This window comes from Tenrec ecaudatus, chromosome 9, assembly GCF_050624435.1.
Source record: "Tenrec ecaudatus isolate mTenEca1 chromosome 9, mTenEca1.hap1, whole genome shotgun sequence".
In the NCBI taxonomy this organism is placed as follows: domain Eukaryota; kingdom Metazoa; phylum Chordata; class Mammalia; order Afrosoricida; family Tenrecidae; genus Tenrec; species Tenrec ecaudatus.
In genome coordinates, this window is record NC_134538.1 from 122,512,062 (window position 1) to 122,531,671 (window position 19,610).

At 41.3% G+C, this 19,610-nt stretch overlaps 1 protein-coding gene and 1 non-coding gene across 2 annotated transcripts; both read left to right on the forward strand.

Moving 5' to 3' along the window:
* The first annotated feature begins 1,028 nt into the window (after positions 1-1,028).
* PSMC2 (proteasome 26S subunit, ATPase 2) lies at positions 1,029-17,203 on the forward strand. Its single transcript, XM_075558513.1, has 12 exons — positions 1,029-1,187; positions 5,040-5,077; positions 5,697-5,778; positions 6,451-6,550; positions 10,095-10,226; positions 10,794-10,866; positions 11,237-11,332; positions 12,169-12,333; positions 13,198-13,285; positions 16,490-16,692; positions 16,789-16,885; positions 16,963-17,203. Exons 1-12 carry the CDS (start codon positions 1,118-1,120, stop codon positions 17,118-17,120), a joined length of 1,302 nt encoding a protein of 433 aa, XP_075414628.1. The 5' UTR covers positions 1,029-1,117; the 3' UTR covers positions 17,121-17,203.
* LOC142457438 (U2 spliceosomal RNA) lies at positions 7,654-7,844 on the forward strand. The gene has a single exon (XR_012786184.1). It is a non-coding gene; the product is annotated as a U2 spliceosomal RNA (small nuclear RNA).
* Positions 17,204-19,610: the final 2,407 nt, after the last annotated feature.

The window sequence follows — 19,610 nt, forward strand, 5'->3', positions numbered from 1 at the left end:
GCCTTACAAGAACTGGGAAATCATTAATACCAACTAACACCACAAGCCTCATCAAGAGAAGCCGATCTAGTTGTCACCTTACGTGTTTGCCCCAATACAGAAGGCTCATTTTTAAGTTGATAATTTTGTATGCCCTGCGAATGATGCTATAAATATACAAATGGCTCTTGAAGCAAAAACAGCTCCCCACTCCTTCTCAAGAGAGTGCATTTTAGCCGTTTGTCACGTTGAATTGGTCTGTACATCTGCTGCATGTCAAAATGGTACTTTGAAACCGGCACTTCAAAAGCTGAACTAATCGTATCCTCACAAACCTTTTTCTTAACCTTTCTGTAGTAATGCGTTAAAACAAGGATTAAGTAGTAATCTTACTCCACTTGCTCCATACTATTTGTTTTTACTTCTTCACTCCTTTCTGTGATGAAAGTACCCTTCTTAAGCGTCAAGTTCAAATTTCGAAAACTTTTTGCCTCTATGTAATGAACGATTTACTTTTCCTCTCTGTACATCTAGCCACTGCTCGCTGCACATGTAACAGTCCAGGTACCTTAAAAACTCATTCAATGCCCCCACCTGCTGGAAGGTGAAGGTCAAGTGTGCACGTAGTCAAGGTCGGATATGAAGGAAACTACCCAAGGCTGACGTGCAACAGAGGCGCAGGAGCCCTAGTGGCGCAGTGATCAGGTGAGGCTGTAAGCCCAGGCCAGGCGCTCCTCGCCCTGAAGGAGCTGTCTAGTTTTGCGCGGCCCTGTGGGTGGCTGGGGCTGGCCCAGGAGCGCTGGCAGCGAGTTAGGCTAGGGTTTTGTGGCACAAAACCGACCGAATGAGGATCAAACTCTGTGTCAATCTGATGTTTGTTGCTCAGGGAGCCGGAGGAAAGAAGACGGACGCCCCCTCTCACAGGGAAATCCCTTCCTACGCGCCAGTGGTCACCCGGGCACTCCAGGGGAGCGGAGCCTCGGGCGCGGCCTGCAGCGCCGCCTTCCGGCGCGCGCCGGAACACGGGCCGGCGACGCCGCGTTCCACTTCCGGTGGGGGCGGGGAAACCGAAGGCAGCGCCGGAAGCGAAGAAGGTGCCGCGTAATCGTGAGCAGTTGAGGCACGTAGCGTCTCCACAATGCCGGACTACCTCGGAGCGGATCAGCGGAAAACCAAGGAGGAGGAGAAGGAGGACAAGCCCATCCGAGGTCTGTTGAGCGAGGCAGGAGGTCGGGGCGAGGCGGGGCGAGGCGGGGCGAGGCGGGAGTCCTGCTTCCGGCCCGGCTCTCGGGCCCCGGGTGTTGCTAGTGGCTTTACACCGGCTGCCTTTTCTAAACCTCGGTCAGCGCACGCTCAGGCTGCGTTTCCTGGCCCCCTGGTCGGAGTGCTGGTCCTCAGCGCCGGAGGAAGCGGGTACTCCGCCGGCCACGCAAGCCCGGCTCGCCGCCGCCTTGCAGCGTCCGCTCAGCCGGGCCTCGGTTCTGCCGCCCGTTCCCGCCCCGAAGTGTGCCGTGTGGACGCCCCCACGCGCCGAACATCGTGCTCTTTTGAAGAGGAATTGCTTGCACTACGGAGCACAGAAAAACCGTTCACACTCGAAAGGCAGAAACGGAGGCACTAACAAGTTTTCCATCCTTGTCCCCAAGCACCCTCTTTCTCGGGAGACAGCCCCGATGACAGGCCGTGATGCTTTGCATGTATACTCGCCTCTCCCGTCCCTGTATCATACTGAGCTTACACCTCGCTGTTTCTTAGGTTTAATCGAGCGGAGAAAGAGTGGTGCATTAGATAAAGAGCCCGTGTTGTCGGGTGTCTCTGCGTTTGCTTCGTACTCCATTATGTGGGAGGACAATAATATTTAATTGTTATTATTGACAAGCACTGTTTGTTTTCTTTCAATCTGTTGCGCTTACAAATCGCTGAGTATAAAACTTTTTACCACGTGTGTAAAACATAAGCTGTCGGGTACATCTTATAAATAGAATTGTAATCGATTCTACCAAATGCTTCTTCCCTGGAGATACCAGTTGACAGCCCCACCTGTAGGACTTGAGGTCTGCGCACGGTTTGCCGATATCTTTTTGCAGCCTGGTCTTCATAAATGGGGGTTTCTCCTTTTGTTCTCTGTAAGCTATCTTTAAGTGATGTAACCTTCCCCTCATAGTCTTTCTTTGCTAGACAATGGTACAGCTCTCCTGGCACCCGGTCTTCAACTCTACCCTCCACACACAGCATTTCCTCTCTGCTTTTATTCGTGCTCAACTCTTACTCCTTTTTAAAAAAGCGTTTTATTGGGGACTTGGACAGCTCTTATCACAACCCATACACGCATCCATTGTGTCGGGCACATCTGTACCTATGTTGCCATCATCATTTTCAAGACATTTACTTTCTACTTAAGCCCTTGGTATCAGCTACTTATTTTTCCCCTCCCTCCCTCATGTACCCTTGATAATTTATAAATTATTATTTTTTTCATGTCTTACACTGATATCTCCCTTCACTCACTTTTCTGTTGTCCATCCCCCAGAAAGGGTTAATGTAGATCATTGTGATCTGTTTCCCCTCCCCCACCTTTCTCTTCCCCTCCTGGTATCGCTATTCTCATTGGTCCTGAGAGGTTTATCTGCCCTGGATGCCCTCAGTTCTTCCTCTATGACACTGAAAAACCTCAAAGGCATTCATGTCACCCATTTGAAGGCGAAGGAGCCCAAGTGCTGTAGCGGTGATGTGTTGGGTTGCTGCATTCAGTATTGCCAGGCGGCTCAGCAGGAGAAAGACTGGGTTTTCTACTCCATAAACCAGTAGTCTTGGGAGCCCACAGGGGGTCTCATTGAGTCAGCATTGATTGGAAGAGAGAGAGGGAGGAGATTGATCAGCAGGAATGGCTGGGTCTCAGATTTAGCTTTGGGTTTGCAGTTTATTTCTCTGAGCCCATTATCATTCTCCATGTATGTTTGTTTAACCCTTGCGTGCACTCATGACTAGCATCTGTATATGATTTTATGTGCTGCTTCGTCCTTATCATATTTAATTTGTACGATCACTGTGAGGCAGAAATTGTCTTGTTATTTTTCAGATGCGAAACCAAGGTTCAAAAATGTCACATTTTCAAAGTTCCCTAGCAAATATGTGACCCTGTTAGGACTAGTTTCGAGGTACTTTAAATCCCAGGTTTGTTCGTGTTCTTTATGCGCTTTATTCATGTTTTGTCATGTCATTGAAGGCCATTAGCAGCTCTGTTGAGAATCTGATCACCTTAGTTCTCATGATTTCCTTCGTGAATGCACTTCAGTCACCTAAAAAATTGATCAGTATTAGATTTCTTTTCTTTTTTTTTTTTTTTAGATTTCTTAATTCCACAAAGCTCCTTCCTTTCCCAGTTGTTTTTAACGTTTCTGTCTCTCCTTCCATTACAACCTTTGGCCTTTTTACCTTGATTGCCGTGGCACATGATCTTGGCATTGATTCGATGGCAGAGAATTTAGTTTTGGGAACCAAATTCTGTCTGTGTTCCAGACCCTATCCCTTCCTCCTCTGGGACTTCAGTTCCTAGAGCACCGATCACCACCTCTCCTGTTTGTTTCCCCATGAATCCCCCCAGCCCCCACCCACTACCCTATAAATGCGTGAGTATGCACTGTGTCCTAAAAACACGGTGGGTGAAAGCGCTCAATCCTTCTCTCAATGTACAACCGCAGTTCTTTTCACTGCTTGCAGGTTATAACTCCGTGTGGTTTGGTTTCTGTCCCTACAAATGTTGACATTGATCTGTGGTTCTTAAGGACCAAACCGGACAGCCTTTTTTCAGTTCTAATCTTTATGCTCTTAATATTGTTGAGTTCTCTGACTCCCTTGACTTCTTTTTATTGAAGCTTCTTGGTTTTCTTCCCTCTTTGCTTCTGTTCCTCTGAAGTACAGAGTTTGGGAGCCACTTCCCTTCCACAGCTTCTGGTCACAGTCACTTGCCATTCTCTGTAGATTCTTCTGCGACAGAGACTTTTCATCCATCCCTTTCTTTCTCATTCACTGTCACTATCCTAGATGAGCCACTTAAAGTCTCTGCCCTCTAACCTTCCAAATCGTCTTCTGTATCTTAGCTACTTCTTGCTAACGTAAAGCACTCTGATGTCAAGACCCACTTCACTAGGGTCCCAAACTACCATCAAAACCAGCTGCTGTAGAGTTGATTCCAGCTTAGGGCGACCCCACAGGTGTCAGAATAGAACTGTGCCCCATACCGTTTTTCAGTAGTTGGTTTTTCTGGTGTAAAGTTCCAAGCCTTTTTCTGAGGCACCTGTGGATTGACATGGAACTCCGACCTTATGAACAAGTCAGCACCTTGGGACCTCCCCCTAGGACATAGACTCTATTTCAGCCAAATGGGCTTTCTCCTACCTCTGCTCGTGTTTTGTTTTGTTCTTTTAAGTCCCCCCTGCCCTGTGAAAACTGCTTAACATTCAAGATTTAAAAACCAAAACATTTTCTTTGAAACAGACACACACACACACACACACACGCGCGCACGCACACGCGGAGAAGAAAGTGAAGATCACTCACAGACCTTCCATCACAAGATGATCTCTGTTAACATATACAGACACCAGTACAGGCTGGTCTCCTTCCACATTTGTTTACAGAATTTTTTTTTAGAAAAGCAAATGCACATTGCATAGGCTTTTTTAAAAAACCTATCTGATTTACTTAGCAGTATTTCTTAAAAGCACTGTTCTGTGTTATTTTGATGTCTCTATTTTAAATCATCATATGGCTATAGTGTGGTCTATCTAAATATGTCGTATATAAAGTTTATAAATATATGTAGTATATAAAGTTTATAAGATTTGTGATCATATTTATTAAATGTTTTCTTACCTCTCACCCTCCTATTAGATGTACGAGTAAATTCCTTGAGTCCAGATCTGATGGTTGTATTTGTACCATCAGATCGTTGTTCAGTGTTTGGCACTCAATTTGCAGTTTGAATTGAGCAGAAAATGATATTGATTGATTAGTGCTAGCGTGTTTTGTTTGAATCTCATTTCTCTCTCTCCTTTTAGCTTTGGACGAGGGGGATATTGCCTTGCTGAAAACCTATGTAAGTCCTTTTTTTTTTTTTTTACCAAGAAAGAAAAGTTTGTAGTTAGTTCAAGGATTGCTTGTTGGCCTTTAGGAGTGTTCTCCAGTCCAGTCTGTTGGGAAGTTCTTTTAATATATACAAAATGTCGGTAGTGTATGTGGTATTGACCCTCTAAGATAGTTAGAATTCTATCTAGTTACTTACAATCATCGTCACCGAAAAAAGCTACTCAAAGTTTCTATGTGGAGCAGGTCAGAGAGCATTATTTGTAATGGAAGTGTTGTATGAGTCAATTGGCTTAATGGCACAAAACATTAACACTATATAAATTATACATGAAATATTTCACATAGGTATTTGCTCTGTTTAAATTATACTTTACTGAGTTAGAGCTGAAGTGGAAAGTTTAAATGCACAGAAAAATGGTAATTTTAAGACAAATTTTATTCTCTTATAATATTGAGTTGTTGGTGGGCAAGGGCAGGTACTGGTTCTAAAATGTTTCTTAAAATTTTCTCTGCTTTTATTTCGCATGCTTTGGGATATTGATAGTTTTAAGACTTTAACCGTCAAGTTTCTACCTGAGGTTTAATTGGTGATATCAGATGTTCTAATTAAACTGGTCTTTATATCCTAGGGCCAGAGCACGTACTCTCGGCAGATCAAGCAGGTTGAAGATGACATCCAGCAACTTCTCAAGAAAATTAATGAGCTCACTGGTAGGTGACTATTCTCTCATCTTCTTCTCTAATGTAATGTCAAAAGAGTTTAAATACAATTTTCCTCATTGATGAACTTGTTTTTTTCTAACTAATAATTTTCCTATCTGGTAAAAGTAGATCACCTTAATAAACAGGTAGATCACCTTTCACACTCAGCTAGGAAGTAGCCTACCTTCTAAGCACGTCATGTTTCTTACTTAAAGCCATTAAATAATTAGCAAGTCAGATTTTTTTTTAATGAGTAAAATTGGATCTTACAAAGGCTTAATGTCAGTAGGCATTTGCCTGGTGCTTGAAGTTGTATTGTATTTTCCCCCTTGAGACTCCAGTAGTGAAGGTTTAGAGAGTTTGACTTGCACAAAAAACTTCAAGTACAGCAAGTGCTGACTTGGTGATTACTTTCAGTTCTGAACTGGGGTGATTTTGCTCACCAGGGGGACCTTTGGCAGTCTGGACTCTGGTGGTGCTGGTGGGGTGGGCTGGAAGGTAGGGAAGGTGCTGTAGCATTCGTGGCTACAGACCAGGTTTGCTGCTAAGCACCGTGCAATGGCCGGGGCAGCCCTCTACCAAAAGAAGGTATTCGTTCCAGAATGCCAGAAATGCTCAGGCTGAAAACTGTCTTAGGTTGATGCATTCATTTCAGTGAATTTACAATCTTCCTCACTGTAGGTATTAAGGAGTCTGACACTGGCCTGGCCCCACCTGCCCTCTGGGATTTGGCTGCAGATAAGCAAACACTCCAGAGTGAGCAGCCGTTACAGGTTGCAAGGTATGCGCAGTGCTCTGGCATTTCATTTTCATCTCTGCTTTCAACCACTTCCGAGGGTCTGGGGATAATGCAGTCTAGTTCATAAGGAGTTTTTATTCTAAATTCCAAGTAAATTGGAAAAAAACTGCTACAAAGTGTCTGGGGTTAAAACCCCATTCCTTAAAAGTTTATTTGCAAAGTACATGAGGTTTAATCGTGTAAAAGATTAAAATGAGAAAAATCCAGAGCCAGAATAGGAAAGTCTCCCATTCCATCCCCCCACTCAGTGCCCCTTTGGCAGCCTTAGCTGCTGATACTTCTTTGGCTCTCCTCCTCCTCATGTGTGTCTTTATATACATACATGTCTACAGAGAAATATCTGGTTTTTAAAAGAAGAAATCGTAACAGCATGTTTTAGAACTCTTCCCATGGTTTTTAATATAGTTTTACATTCTTTAGGGGTTTTTCTTTTCTTTCTGTTTTTCAAACAACTGTACTATTCCTTAGTTAGCATGTATGGTTGTTTCCAATTTCTGTAACAGTGTTAAGCGAACACTCAAATTAGATATTTCTCTGTTTATGTATTTGCATTTCTGTAGGGTTGTTTCCTAGAGTTGCAGTTTTGAAAATCTAAAAAATATTGGTCTGACTTGCTTATACACTAAGAAGTTGGGACAAATGCCTACTTTCTAGTATCAGTGTAATATATGTGATTAGCAGTCTTTTAAACTTTTCCCATTTGGGCAAAAATATCTCATTGTACTTTTTTCCCCTGTCGCTGCCGACTAGTGATAGGTATTTTTCTTTTAAATACTTACTAAAACCTGACCCGTTGCTGTCAAGTCAATGCTGACTCCTAATGACCCCAACCGGCTTTCTAAGGCCACCCTCTATTGCACCGGCCGTGGTCTCCTCACCGTTGCAGCCCTCTCCTCCCTCCCCTGGGCTTGTTTCATTGATCCTTTCCTGCCTCTTGGGCTTTATTGTTTGGGCAAGTGCTGCTCGTTTGTACTAAGGAGTATGTCCTTCCGTAGTAATGTTATTCACTGTATAGACCTGTGTATTGTCTGAATGAAAGGTAGTCCCATGGATAGGTTCAGATACAGGCTTGAAAACTTGTCTAAATCGCTTCTCGATCTTTTGGCTAAGATCAAGTGTAGTATCTGTTCTTGTCAGTTTAGTATCTGATACATCTTCTATCTGAGGACAACATATTAAATGGATTTTTGGAATTAGGAGATAGAATAGGAACTTGCTCCGTCCACTCCACACATTGACCTGGTATTGCAGTACTTCCAGGAAAGGTGCACTCCCTTCGGGGAGGAAAAATAAAGTTGTCTAAGAGCCACTGTCTTGGGTTCTACTTACTAGTCTCTGTCAGACCAGTCCATCTGGTCTTTTTTATGATTTTGAGTTTTGTTGTAATTTTTTCCCCTCCCACTCTTTCTAGGACCTTCTATTATGATCCTGATAAGAATGATTGGTAGCAGTAGCCAGGCACCATCTAGTTTGTCTGGTCTCTGGGTAATAGAGGCTTTGACTCATGTGGTTGAGTAATCATTTGGGCAAATTGCTTCCTTGAGTCTTTGGTTTTTTTTCACTCTTCTTTGCTCCAGACAGCAAGAGGCCAGTAATCACACCTCCTGACCAAAGTAGGATGGACAACATTGTCTTCATGGACTGTGTTGTGCCAGTTGATGTTGATGTCTCCCGAGACAGTTCATTTGCTGGGTTTTCTATGTATGTTACTAACTTCTTAACCCTTAGCTTTTTTTCTGATGATCTAAATTGCTTGTTGAATACCCAATCCATCAGGTATTCTCTCAGTTATACCCCAGCTACATCCTTCTTGAGGAAGTCTTTCCCAGTATCTTCAGGCCTGCTTCAGTTTGAACTGGTCACCCACCCTTGTGCCCGGGAATTACAATCATCTTGTGACCTCCCTAACCAGGAGAGGCCTTTTGCCTTTCTTGTTGCTTTTGCACCATGATGTTTTCTTTCATGGTTTACTTCCTTCATTTATATTGGATATAGTCCCTGGTAAGAACTTCCTGAAAAGAGGTGAATTGGAATATCGTGGCTGGGAATAAAGTTGTGTTTCTTGCAGAATTTTTAAGATGTCCTCCTCCTCCCAGTGTGTTGTTAATCAGAAACCATTCTGATTCTCAGTGTAGCACATCTGACTTGGGTGTTTTGCTGTGTCTTTAGTTGTAGGGATCTCTTGTCTCACGGTTCTGAAATCCCTTAGTGATGTACACTGGTTCTGGTCTTTTTATACCCATTGCACTGGCACTCTTGTCATGTTCTTCTATTTGGTTAAGTACCTCAAAACTATTTGTTAATCATTGTTTTCCCGATTTTTTTCTTCTGGACTTCTAATATTTGGATATTGGATTTCCTGGTTTCTTCTCAAATCACAGCCCGATTTGTAACCACTGAGCTACCAAGGCTCTTCTAATATGCTTATCTTTTTCTATCTTCTCCTTTTTGCTGCTGTCTAGGAGATTTCCTTAAATTTTTCAAGCTTTCAAGGATTCTTGCTTGCACATGTCTGGGTTTTTTGTTGATGTGTGGAGGTTTTTGTTTGTGTTTTGTTTAATGTCCTACTTTGTTTAAGGAGGTGGTCTGTAGCCTCTAGAAGGAGGAACGATGAGTCTGCCTTTTCCTGTGCAGTTTTGGAAACCTGTGGGACCCCGTGTCGGCTCTCCAGGCATGGGAATTGACTTGATGGCAGTGGCTGTGGTTTTGGTTGTTGTAAGACGTTTTCTTCTCACTAAAGAAATTAAGTTCCAAAGATTTTTGTCTCTTCCAAGATCATTATTTTCTTCTCTTTTCCCCTCCATTTGTAATGCTTGTTTGGCACTCTTTGGTGGGGGATAAAGAGCCAGTGACACTGCTTACCAGTGCGACATGTGGCTCTCATACGCTAAGCCTGGATTTTGGATCGGTATAAGCACACTGAGAAGTTCTCTGCTTCTCTCTTTCTAGTCCTACAGCTTACGTAGTACGTAGCCTTCTAACATGAGTTCATGTTTGTGCTTATTTCGTAAACAGACACTGTAGAAGAGGAAAGGGAGTTAAGGATTTTATATCATACAGTATACAGTAATATAAATTCATCTTCTGCAGATCAAACCGAAAGAAGATGAGTACATTTGAATTGAAAATGGCAACAGTATAGAACTGGATTTGAAATACGAAGTCGGAAGGATGAAAACATACTTATTATGAAACTTGACATAAAACAAGATGATTGTCAGGGAAAAGAAAAAGCATCTTCAGGTGTCGAGGGGTCTATTAAAAAGAAAGGAACATAATTGTGAAAATCAAGAAATTGGAGAGCTGATGATGTCATTTAGGTCAGGGGAATGTGTGTTTAATATTTATGAGTGGTGGCAGTTGATGGCCTCAGTTGAGCACATGTTACAGAAAGGGGCCTTAGCAGTGGTCTGCTAGCTGTGGCTCTAGCTGGTCAGTGTTCCGTCGTCTCAGGGAGAATTCAGTTACCTGCATTCATGGTCTGTGCTCTAGATTCCTCTCTTAATCAAACCTTTTGCTGTGTTAGGTGTACAAAGATAATCAATGCGGATTCAGAGGACCCAAAGTACATTATCAACGTGAAACAGTTTGCCAAGTTTGTGGTGGACCTGAGCGATCAGGTGGCCCCTACTGACATTGAAGAAGGAATGAGAGTTGGGTAAGATTTCTATTTACAGCAAATACTCTTCTTTCATTAAAGGCACCAAGTCACATTCACATTCTTGACTCTGTTTTCAGTGAATGAGTACATGGAACAAGTAAGGTATCATAGTTGAATGTCTTTGCTTCTGCGTCTTTGCATGAGCCCATCTCCCCTAGTGATTTTTGTGAATAGCTTCAGAACGTATAAAGTCAGTGCAGAATTCGAGAGTTAGCGGTAAGTTGACTAGCCTGTGTTTGGAATAGGCTTACTAATTTAGGTACATTTAGTTTAGTTCTGATTGCTGCGTGAGTTAATGTGTCTAGAGCACTTAATTCCCTCCGAATATTACTTTCTGTCTCTTTCCTGACTTCAAAGGTTTCCTCACTGCTGTGTAGACTGTTTTCCACTTTATGCAGCGGCTTGGTGTCCTGAGTTTTAGTGCTGTTTTATCTTGGTATAACCTTTGAGACTCTCTTGTGCTTTTTAAAAGTACAGGTTGGAGGATAAAAGATAAAAAGTAAAAATGCATGGAAAACTTGAATGTGTTCGTGAATTTCTCTTTTTTTTAATTTACTTCCTTAGTGTGGACAGAAACAAGTATCAAATTCATATCCCGCTGCCTCCTAAGATTGATCCAACAGTCACCATGATGCAGGTACCCAAATCGGGAAGGGAAAAAGAGTGACGTGCCTTTAACCCTGGAGGCCTCTCAAGAAAGTTTGAGACCTCCAACTAACAAATTGTTAAGTTATATATAGGTTTACTCTGTCAGAGTTGCTGAAAGTTTAACATTTTGTCAGATAAGAATGCCTGTTAGTCATTGTTTTACTTGTTGGACCTTCACTTTTTAGCATTATTCAACATTTAATTCACAGTGGGTTCAGGGCGATCTATTGTAGTTGTATTTAAATTCTGGCTAGACGTCTGCCTTTCCTTTAAAGGCTCCAGGGCTCTTACTGCATGGTTCACTTCAACTAGTGGTGGAAAATCAGTGGCAGTATGCTGTGCGTTTTCACCCTCTGTAGGTGGAAGAAAAACCTGATGTCACATACAGTGATGTTGGTGGCTGTAAGGAACAGATTGAGAAGCTTCGAGAAGTAGTTGAAACCCCACTACTTCATGTAAGTGGCTTAATCTGTAACATTTTAAATATCATTGCATAAAGATGTGATAATCTTTCATGTATTGAGCACTGAACTTGCCTCTTTATTAGATTGTTCTTAAAATTCAATGTTTCCTTAATGACAATTTTTAAGTGGAGGGAATTACAGAAGAAATATCGAGCATTGGTAAGTTCCAGAGACATCCAGAAGAGAGGATCGAATGGTCAAGCACGTTTAACACAGCAACAAAATTGCTATGTGGAGGGAGAGAGGAGGTGGAGGTTTGACCCGTTAGCAGTGTTTTAAATATGCTCTAAAGTCGTTTCGATGAAACCATGTGCTCTAATTCTTCAAGCGCAATAGCTTGAGAAGATAGTGGAAAACTGGGTATTAGATGCCACTCTTGCTCTTAAAACATGGATTTTTATTTTTTAAGTTCGGGTAGGAGGGAAATATTAAGCCTGTATATTGGAAGGATCTTTGAAAGCACTCGGTGTTGATGTGAGTCTAATGTGAAGCTTATGTCTCAGAGTGAGATTTCCTATGTAGATGTGCGGAGCCCTGGTCGCAAAGTGGGCTGTACGTCGGACTGCTGACCAAAGCTTTGACCCCACCTGCTGCTCTGCAAGCGGGAGACTCTTGCTTCCATGAACTCACAGCCTCAGGGACTGCTTAGCGCTTCTGCTCTGCCCTGTAGGCCTGTTCTGAATTAGAAGTGACAGCAATGGGTCTGGGTTTGGGTTTGGTATGTAGCTTATGGATATAAAAAGGTTGTTTTAAATATAGTGATGTAGAACTAGTCTTGTTTTTATTATACACAGAAGTAACGTGTAAAAATTTTGTCTCCGTTACAGCCAGAGAGGTTTGTTAACCTTGGCATTGAGCCTCCAAAGGGCGTGCTGCTCTTCGGTCCACCAGGTACAGGCAAGACCCTTTGTGCCCGAGCAGTGGCTAATAGGACTGATGCTTGCTTCATTCGAGTGATTGGATCCGAACTTGTACAGAAGTACGTTGGTGAGGTAAAGTAAACTCCCCGCAGTCAAGGAACAGCAGCTCTGAACCAGATGGGAAGCATGAGTGAAAGTAAAATGGCAACTCCACCTTGAATGACTGAGGCTTGACATTTCTTCAGTGAGTGAGTGTAATTAGCAGTTTAGAAACCCAGACGCCATCTGTCACCCTTTGTTAACATTTGGAAATACAGGCAGTCTCCGGGTTATGGATGTCCGACTTGTGGGCAGCTTATCACCTGCTCTTTAATATTCAGTAAATTTGCCTTCACTTTGAAATGATTGTGCTAACCCCTAATTCTTCATCACAGACAAGTTCACTGCCTTACGTGCAGCTTTTAAATTACTGGAAAGGATTCCTTGCAATAAAGTCAGCTACATCAGAACCATGTGTCCCTGTTCTGAATTTGCTACAAATCCCCCTTGCAGACAAAGTGAAAAACAGATCTCCTTTGTGAGCTGGGCTACCTGTAGACACACACAGAAATTTTAATCAGTATCTTCCTACTCAGAAGAATGTCATCTTTGACAGGTCTCTGGTCTATAAGACAAATATCCTAGATATGTTCTACAGATTAATTCAAAAGTATATTTTCACTTTATATCAGTGTTTAATGATCTAACTTGAAAGATCGGACAAAAATTGTGTGTGGAGGCGTGTATATTCACATGTATCTATGCATATATCACCTTGTTATTACTAAGTTTAATAACTTGCTATTCGGTAAGTAGATCATGAAGGTTAGTATTTTTTTAAAACGTTAAAGGTTATGGTTGAGACTCTTGTTAGGAATTTGAAAAGTTTGAAGCACAATTTGTATTGTAGTTTACAAGATTTTAAAACTAATTCAGACTTTCTTTTTTTCTCATTAGGGTGCTCGAATGGTTCGTGAGCTCTTTGAAATGGCCAGAACCAAAAAGGCCTGCCTTATATTTTTTGATGAAATTGATGCTATTGGAGGTATGAATAATATTTTAGAAAACTACTTTGCACTTAATGAACCTTTAAAAGGCACATTTTGACATCTAAACTGGGATAGATCTTTAATCACTATGATTAGAAAGCCCTGGGGTGGAATCTCATTGGCAGCGGTAGGTTTTCTTTCCCTTTTTTGTTTTGGTGATGATAATATTTCATTGTTGGGTGAGGGGCACCCAGCGTTTTAGGTTTCCTCGGAACCCTTTGCACAGGTTGTTCGACGGCATTACTTACATTCTTAAGGGTGCACCAACAGTCCGAATAGTTTTCTTGTGGTTGTTCTAGTTCTGGTCATGAGGTTCCCCGTCCCCTTATCATCGGATCCTTGCGTTAAAGTGCTGAGGTGGTGATTTCCTTGGTGTACATTTTGTAAAGTCGTGTTACTGCTGACCAGATAGTTAATGAAATACTGTATTAACTCTGTGATCTAGGCATGCTATTTTAACTAATCTCTGAACCTTGGTCTATTCATCTTAAGGGAATTATAGTTCCTGTTTTGCTTGTTTCATGAATTTCTTAAAGGTTCAAGTTAAGTAATGTGATAGACTGTGAAAATTCTAAACTGCCCTGTAGGCATTGACAGTTGTCGCTTGTACCAGAAAGTGAGAAGGAACCCCGGGTAGTTGGGAAGGGTCCTGTCTTGGAAACCCGTGCAGATATCCTGATAGGGGCATGGTGAGTCAGAATTGACTTGGTGACAGTAAGTTTGGTTTGGTTTGGGGCCAAGTTGGATTTGAACATTCAGTTAATGTTTTCAAAGGCCATGATTTGATCAGAATGTATTGAGTCAGTGTTGGGACTCTTGAGTTACTTTGATAATTAAGTTACACTAGGTGTGATGGATGTCTGGAAACTGAAGCAGTGCCTTCCAAAGTGAATTGTGCTTAAGATGATGTAATAGGGAGAAGGAAGACAATAGAATTTCTCTGTATACTTTAATCTCAGTTATAAATTTTTAACAAGTATGGTAATATGATAGTATATATTTGTACAATTAAAAGTAAAATTTGGAGGTTCTTGATTTTTCATTTTTACTCTTTGGGTTGAAATGAAAGAGATACTGACATGAGCCTAGCATTCTATAGTGTGTCCAAATTAGTTTAATAGTAGACTTAGCTATATTTTAAAGGACAGCTTTAGGAAATTTAGAATAGCATAAAATAATATTCTTACAGAATAATAAAGTTTCCTACATGCAATTAAATGCTATTTATAGTGCTAAAATTTACATATTGTCCAGTTGCTCAAGCCAGGTAGGTGTATATTGTGTTACATTAAAAAGGTGTTTTTAGTAATTTGGAAAAAAACAAAGCAAAATTTCAAAATACTTAAAGGTACCTATGTTAAATGAATCAATGCTAAGTACTTTTTAATTTTAATCATTTTATTGGGGGCTCGTATAATTCTTATCCATCCATCCATCCATCCATCCATGTATGTATCCTTACATAGATCCATTGTGTCAAGCGCATATGTACATTTGTTGCCATCATCATTTTCAAAGCATTTGCCTTCCACTTGAGCCCCTAATATCAGCTGCTCATTTTCCCCCTCCCTCCCTCCCCACTCTCCCTACCTCATGAACCCTTCATAATTCATAAATTATTATTTTGTCATATGTTACACTGTATGACGTCTCCCTCTGCCCTCTTCTCTGCTGTCCATACCCCAGGGAGGAGGCTCTATGTAGTTTCTTGTAATCAGTTCCCCCTTTCTATCCCACGTTCCCTCCACCTTCCAGGCATCGCCTCTCTCACCACTGGGCCTGAAGGAGTCATCCGTCCTGGATTCCCTGTGTTTCAAGTTGCTATCTGTACCAGTGTATATCCTCTGGTCTAGCTAGATTTGTAAGGTAGAATTGGGGTCATGATAGTGGGGTGGAGGAAGTATTTAAGAACTAGAAGAAAGTTATATGTTTCTTTGTTGCTACCCTGAACCCTGACTGGCTCATCTCCTCCCCACAACCCTTCAGTAAGGGGGTGTCTGGTTGGCTGCCAGTGGGCTTTGAGTCTCCACTCTGCACTCACCCATTTACAATGATACGATTTTTTTTTTTTTGTTCCTTGATGCTTGATACCTGGTCCCTTCGACAGCTCTAGGTCATATAGGCTGGTATGTTTCTTCCATGTGGGCTTTGTTGCTTCTGAACTAGATGACCACTTGTTTATCTTCGAGCCTCCAAGACCCCAGGCGCTATATCTTTTGATAGCCAGGAACCATCAGCTTTCTTCACATTTGCTTATGCACCCATTTGTCTTCAGTGATCTTATCAGGAAGGTGGGCACCCACTGATACGATTTTTAGTTCTTTGATGTCTGATGACTGGTCCCTTCTATACCTCGTGGTCAGACAGGCTGGTGTGCTTCTTCCATGTGGGCTTTTCTTAGCTAGATGGCCGCTTGTTTACCTTCAAGCCTTTAAGACCCCAGACGCTATATCTTTTGATAGCTGGGCACCATCAGCTTTCACCACATTTGCTTATGCACACATTTTTCTTCACCAATCGTGTCAGGAAGGTGTGCATCCTGGAATGCCAATTTAATAGAACGTGTTCTTGCATTGAGTAAGTGCTTGAGTGGAGGCCCAATGCTGCCTTAAACCTATAAATATATGCACATAAATCTGTTTGCCCCCACACTCTTATATAAATATATTTACATATGTACATTCCAGTCTTTAGACCCATGTAAATACTTAGTTCTTTCCTCTTATTTCCTTACACTTTCCTCTTGTTCAACTATCATGCTCAGCCTTCATTGAGGTTTCAGTAATTTCTCTCGGTTACCTTGCCCTTGCTGAATCCCTACCAGGCCTCTCACACCCTCCTTTCCACTGATTTTGGATCACTTGTTGCTCCCGTCCTTGGGTTGGTCAGCACCACCTCCTTACCCTCTCCCCCCCCCTCCCATGTCCCACCGGAACCATTGGTCCCGTTGTTTTCTCCTCCAGACTATTCATCCAGTCTATCTTATCTAGATAGATCTGTAGAAATAATATGCTGAGTCCTTTTGAAAGTAAAGATTCACTTTCTAATTTGTGCAAAGCAGAATTTTCCGAAGTGGGATCTGCCCAGAAGCAGGATGTGCGTGTTTCCTGGAAAGCGTGGTGTGAGCTGAGATTTCGTTTGCAGGTTACATAGAGTGCTGTGCCCAGCAGACAGGCTTAGTTCACTTCTCGTGTTTTCAGGGGCTCGGTTTGACGATGGTGCTGGGGGTGACAATGAAGTGCAGAGAACGATGTTGGAACTGATCAATCAACTGGATGGCTTTGATCCTCGGGGCAATATTAAAGTGCTGATGGCCACGAACAGACCCGACACTTTGGATCCAGCACTGATGAGACCGGGAAGGTTGGATAGGAAGATTGAATTTAGCTTACCAGATCTGGAGGTGAGGCCCATTTCAAAGAAAAGAGTTCTTGAAGAGTTGTCTCCTGTGATTTATTTACTTATTTCATTTACTATCTGTCAATTCTTTAATTTTTAGGGTCGGACTCACATCTTTAAGATTCACGCTCGCTCAATGAGTGTTGAAAGAGATATCCGGTTTGAATTGTTAGCACGACTGTGTCCAAATAGCACTGGTAGGTAGACTTTATAAAATATATTTATTGGTCTGTCAGATGATTTTAGTTAAGCCTACGTATTTTTTCTTTTAAAGGTGCTGAAATTAGAAGTGTCTGCACAGAAGCCGGCATGTTTGCAATCAGAGCACGGCGAAAAATTGCTACTGAGAAGGATTTCTTAGAAGCTGTTAATAAGGTCATTAAATCCTATGCTAAATTCAGTGCTACTCCCCGCTACATGACTTACAACTGAGCCCTGAAGTCTGTCAAATGGAAACTTCTTTTGTTGCAATCCTAACTTTGCATAGGCTTGTAAGCCATGCACATAAAAATAAATGATTTCAAAATCACATGCTTTTTCCAGCTCTCTTTTTTCTGTATTACATTAGGATCAGAAAACCAGACCTACTGCCAGTGAGTCAGTTCAGGTTCATAACAGCCCGACTGGGCAGAATAAAAGTGCCTGCAGGGTTACTAAGACTGTAATCTTATACAAGCCAAATATTGCATCTTTCTCCCACAGAGTGACTCGTGGGCCCATAGTAAAAGGTAATGCTTAAAGGCATTAGGCAGGAATTTTTATTACAACGTGGATTTTTTTTTTTAAATCGAGTATTTGGGCGTTTCACTTACAACATGCTGACTTCTGCTAGGCACGTGGTGGGTGTTGTACATAGTCTCCTTGTGTCCCCATCTGTCCAGTGAGTTGAATCTAAAGGATCTTGCTGTAATGGATAGAGAAACTACTTGACTTAGTAGCTGAGCTAAAATTCAAGACCAAGAGTGTCGCCTACAGGAGCAATCGCTATTCTTCTCATCCTCAATAAAATAACCCTCTAGACTGGCCCTCCTGAAAGAAAGCTCTGGTCGAACTTTGTCAAGTGGAAGAAACACTGACGCCCTGCTTTACTTTGCAAGTGCCCTTCAAATCAATCAAGCAGAATTAGTTTTTAAAATGGTTTTCAAATGGTTACGTGGACATGAAAACAATTTACAAGGTAAAATCAGCCTTAAAAAAACCTCTGAAATAAAAACAAAAGGTTGGGGAAAAAAAAGTTTTCAAATGGCACTTTGGGTTAAGTGTTGAGATGCTAACCAACAAGTCGGCAGTTCAAATCCACCAGCTGTGCCTCAGGAGGAAGATGAGGCTGTCTGTTCTAGTCAAGGTTTACTGCCTGGGAACATCTTGCTATGGGTCAGAATCAACTTGATAACGGTTTGTTTTGGGGGTAAAAGGAATCACATCAAAGAGGTAGTAATAACTTCTGGGAGGAAAGTAGAAGACAATACTGGGCAATGGAAGGAGGGTCAAGGGTGTGTGTGTGTAATGCTATATGCTTATATACATACTTTTTGGTCTCTAAATTTTACAAAAATAAGGGTTATGTATAATTTCACTAGTCAAACGGCAAATATAAAACAAAATGAATGATTCCAATGATAAGTGGTTCAGATGATGCAGAAGTGTATGTGCAGTTACGGAATTGGCTTAATACAGAGAAGTAGTTTTTTTATTTTATAAATTGGGTAAAACTGTTAAGACTTTAGGATTGAAATCAGGTATTTAAGATGGTATTAGAATCCTCAAAGGAACTGCTTAAAGTTAATTCTGTGCAACCACCAACAAACCTGTCCCGCTGTGCCATAGTATCATCCCACACACTGAGACCCATGCACAATAAAGAAGATTTTTATTGCGGTTCAATATTCATAAGTAAATAATCAAAATAGAGCTGAATATCTTTTTAATTCATGGAAGGAAAAGTTGACCACATAGAAAATGCTGTAAGTGTTGCTTTGAAATATTTCAACTTAAAAGTTTTCAAGCAGAAAAAGCCCTCATAAAATCCAGCACACAGACGTGCCTTCCAGAAATGTAGTATTAGTAATGGTATGGATGGCAGTGAAGACTGCGCTTTGTATGAAAATGACAGCAGTGATGGTGATGGCGATCTCAGTGAGGACAGCGTCTATGATGACCTCACACCAGCTGAAGCTCTGCATTGGGATACGGATAATGAGGAGGAATCCAGTTTTGAAGTATTTTAACTCTACATTTTAGCTTGGTTGCTGATTGAGCTCAGGGAATAGTACTCTTAAGGTATCATTGTCGACACCTTATTGTTTTTGTTGGGTCTATTTTCCATTTACTGTGCTGGTTTACTAATGTTAAATGACTTGTCCTTTTATTTGTTTTTTATTTAAAATAAATATTTAAATACATTTAAAAAATCCAGCACACATTCTTTTATTTATGTAAAATTAGTCAGGAAATATTTGTGTTTTCTCACCCTGCCCTATTCTTTCTTGAGGTATCAAACTGAACCATTTCCAAATTTAAGCTTCCAATAGAATATACTCCAATGAATTACTGAACAGTACATTTTGTAATGCTTTGATTAGATAAATATATGTATTTGGAAGACACTGAAATCTTCATATATATATACATATATGCCATTTAAAGATAACTTACACGTGTTGAGGTAGCTCAGGCCTAAGATGCTAAACTGACAGTTACATGATGGAAATCTAACTGGCCACCCATCAAATAATGAATTTGAAAAAGTTGGGTATTTTGACCCAACTATATGCAAATAGAATTTTCTATTTAACAAATTCACTCCTAGCTTATATGTGTGTGCATATATGTTTTTATAAATGGGTAGAGATGGGAAGTTCATGATTTAAGGAAAATACACTGCTAGGTTCCTTTAGAAAGTATGCATGTGCTTTTGGTTAA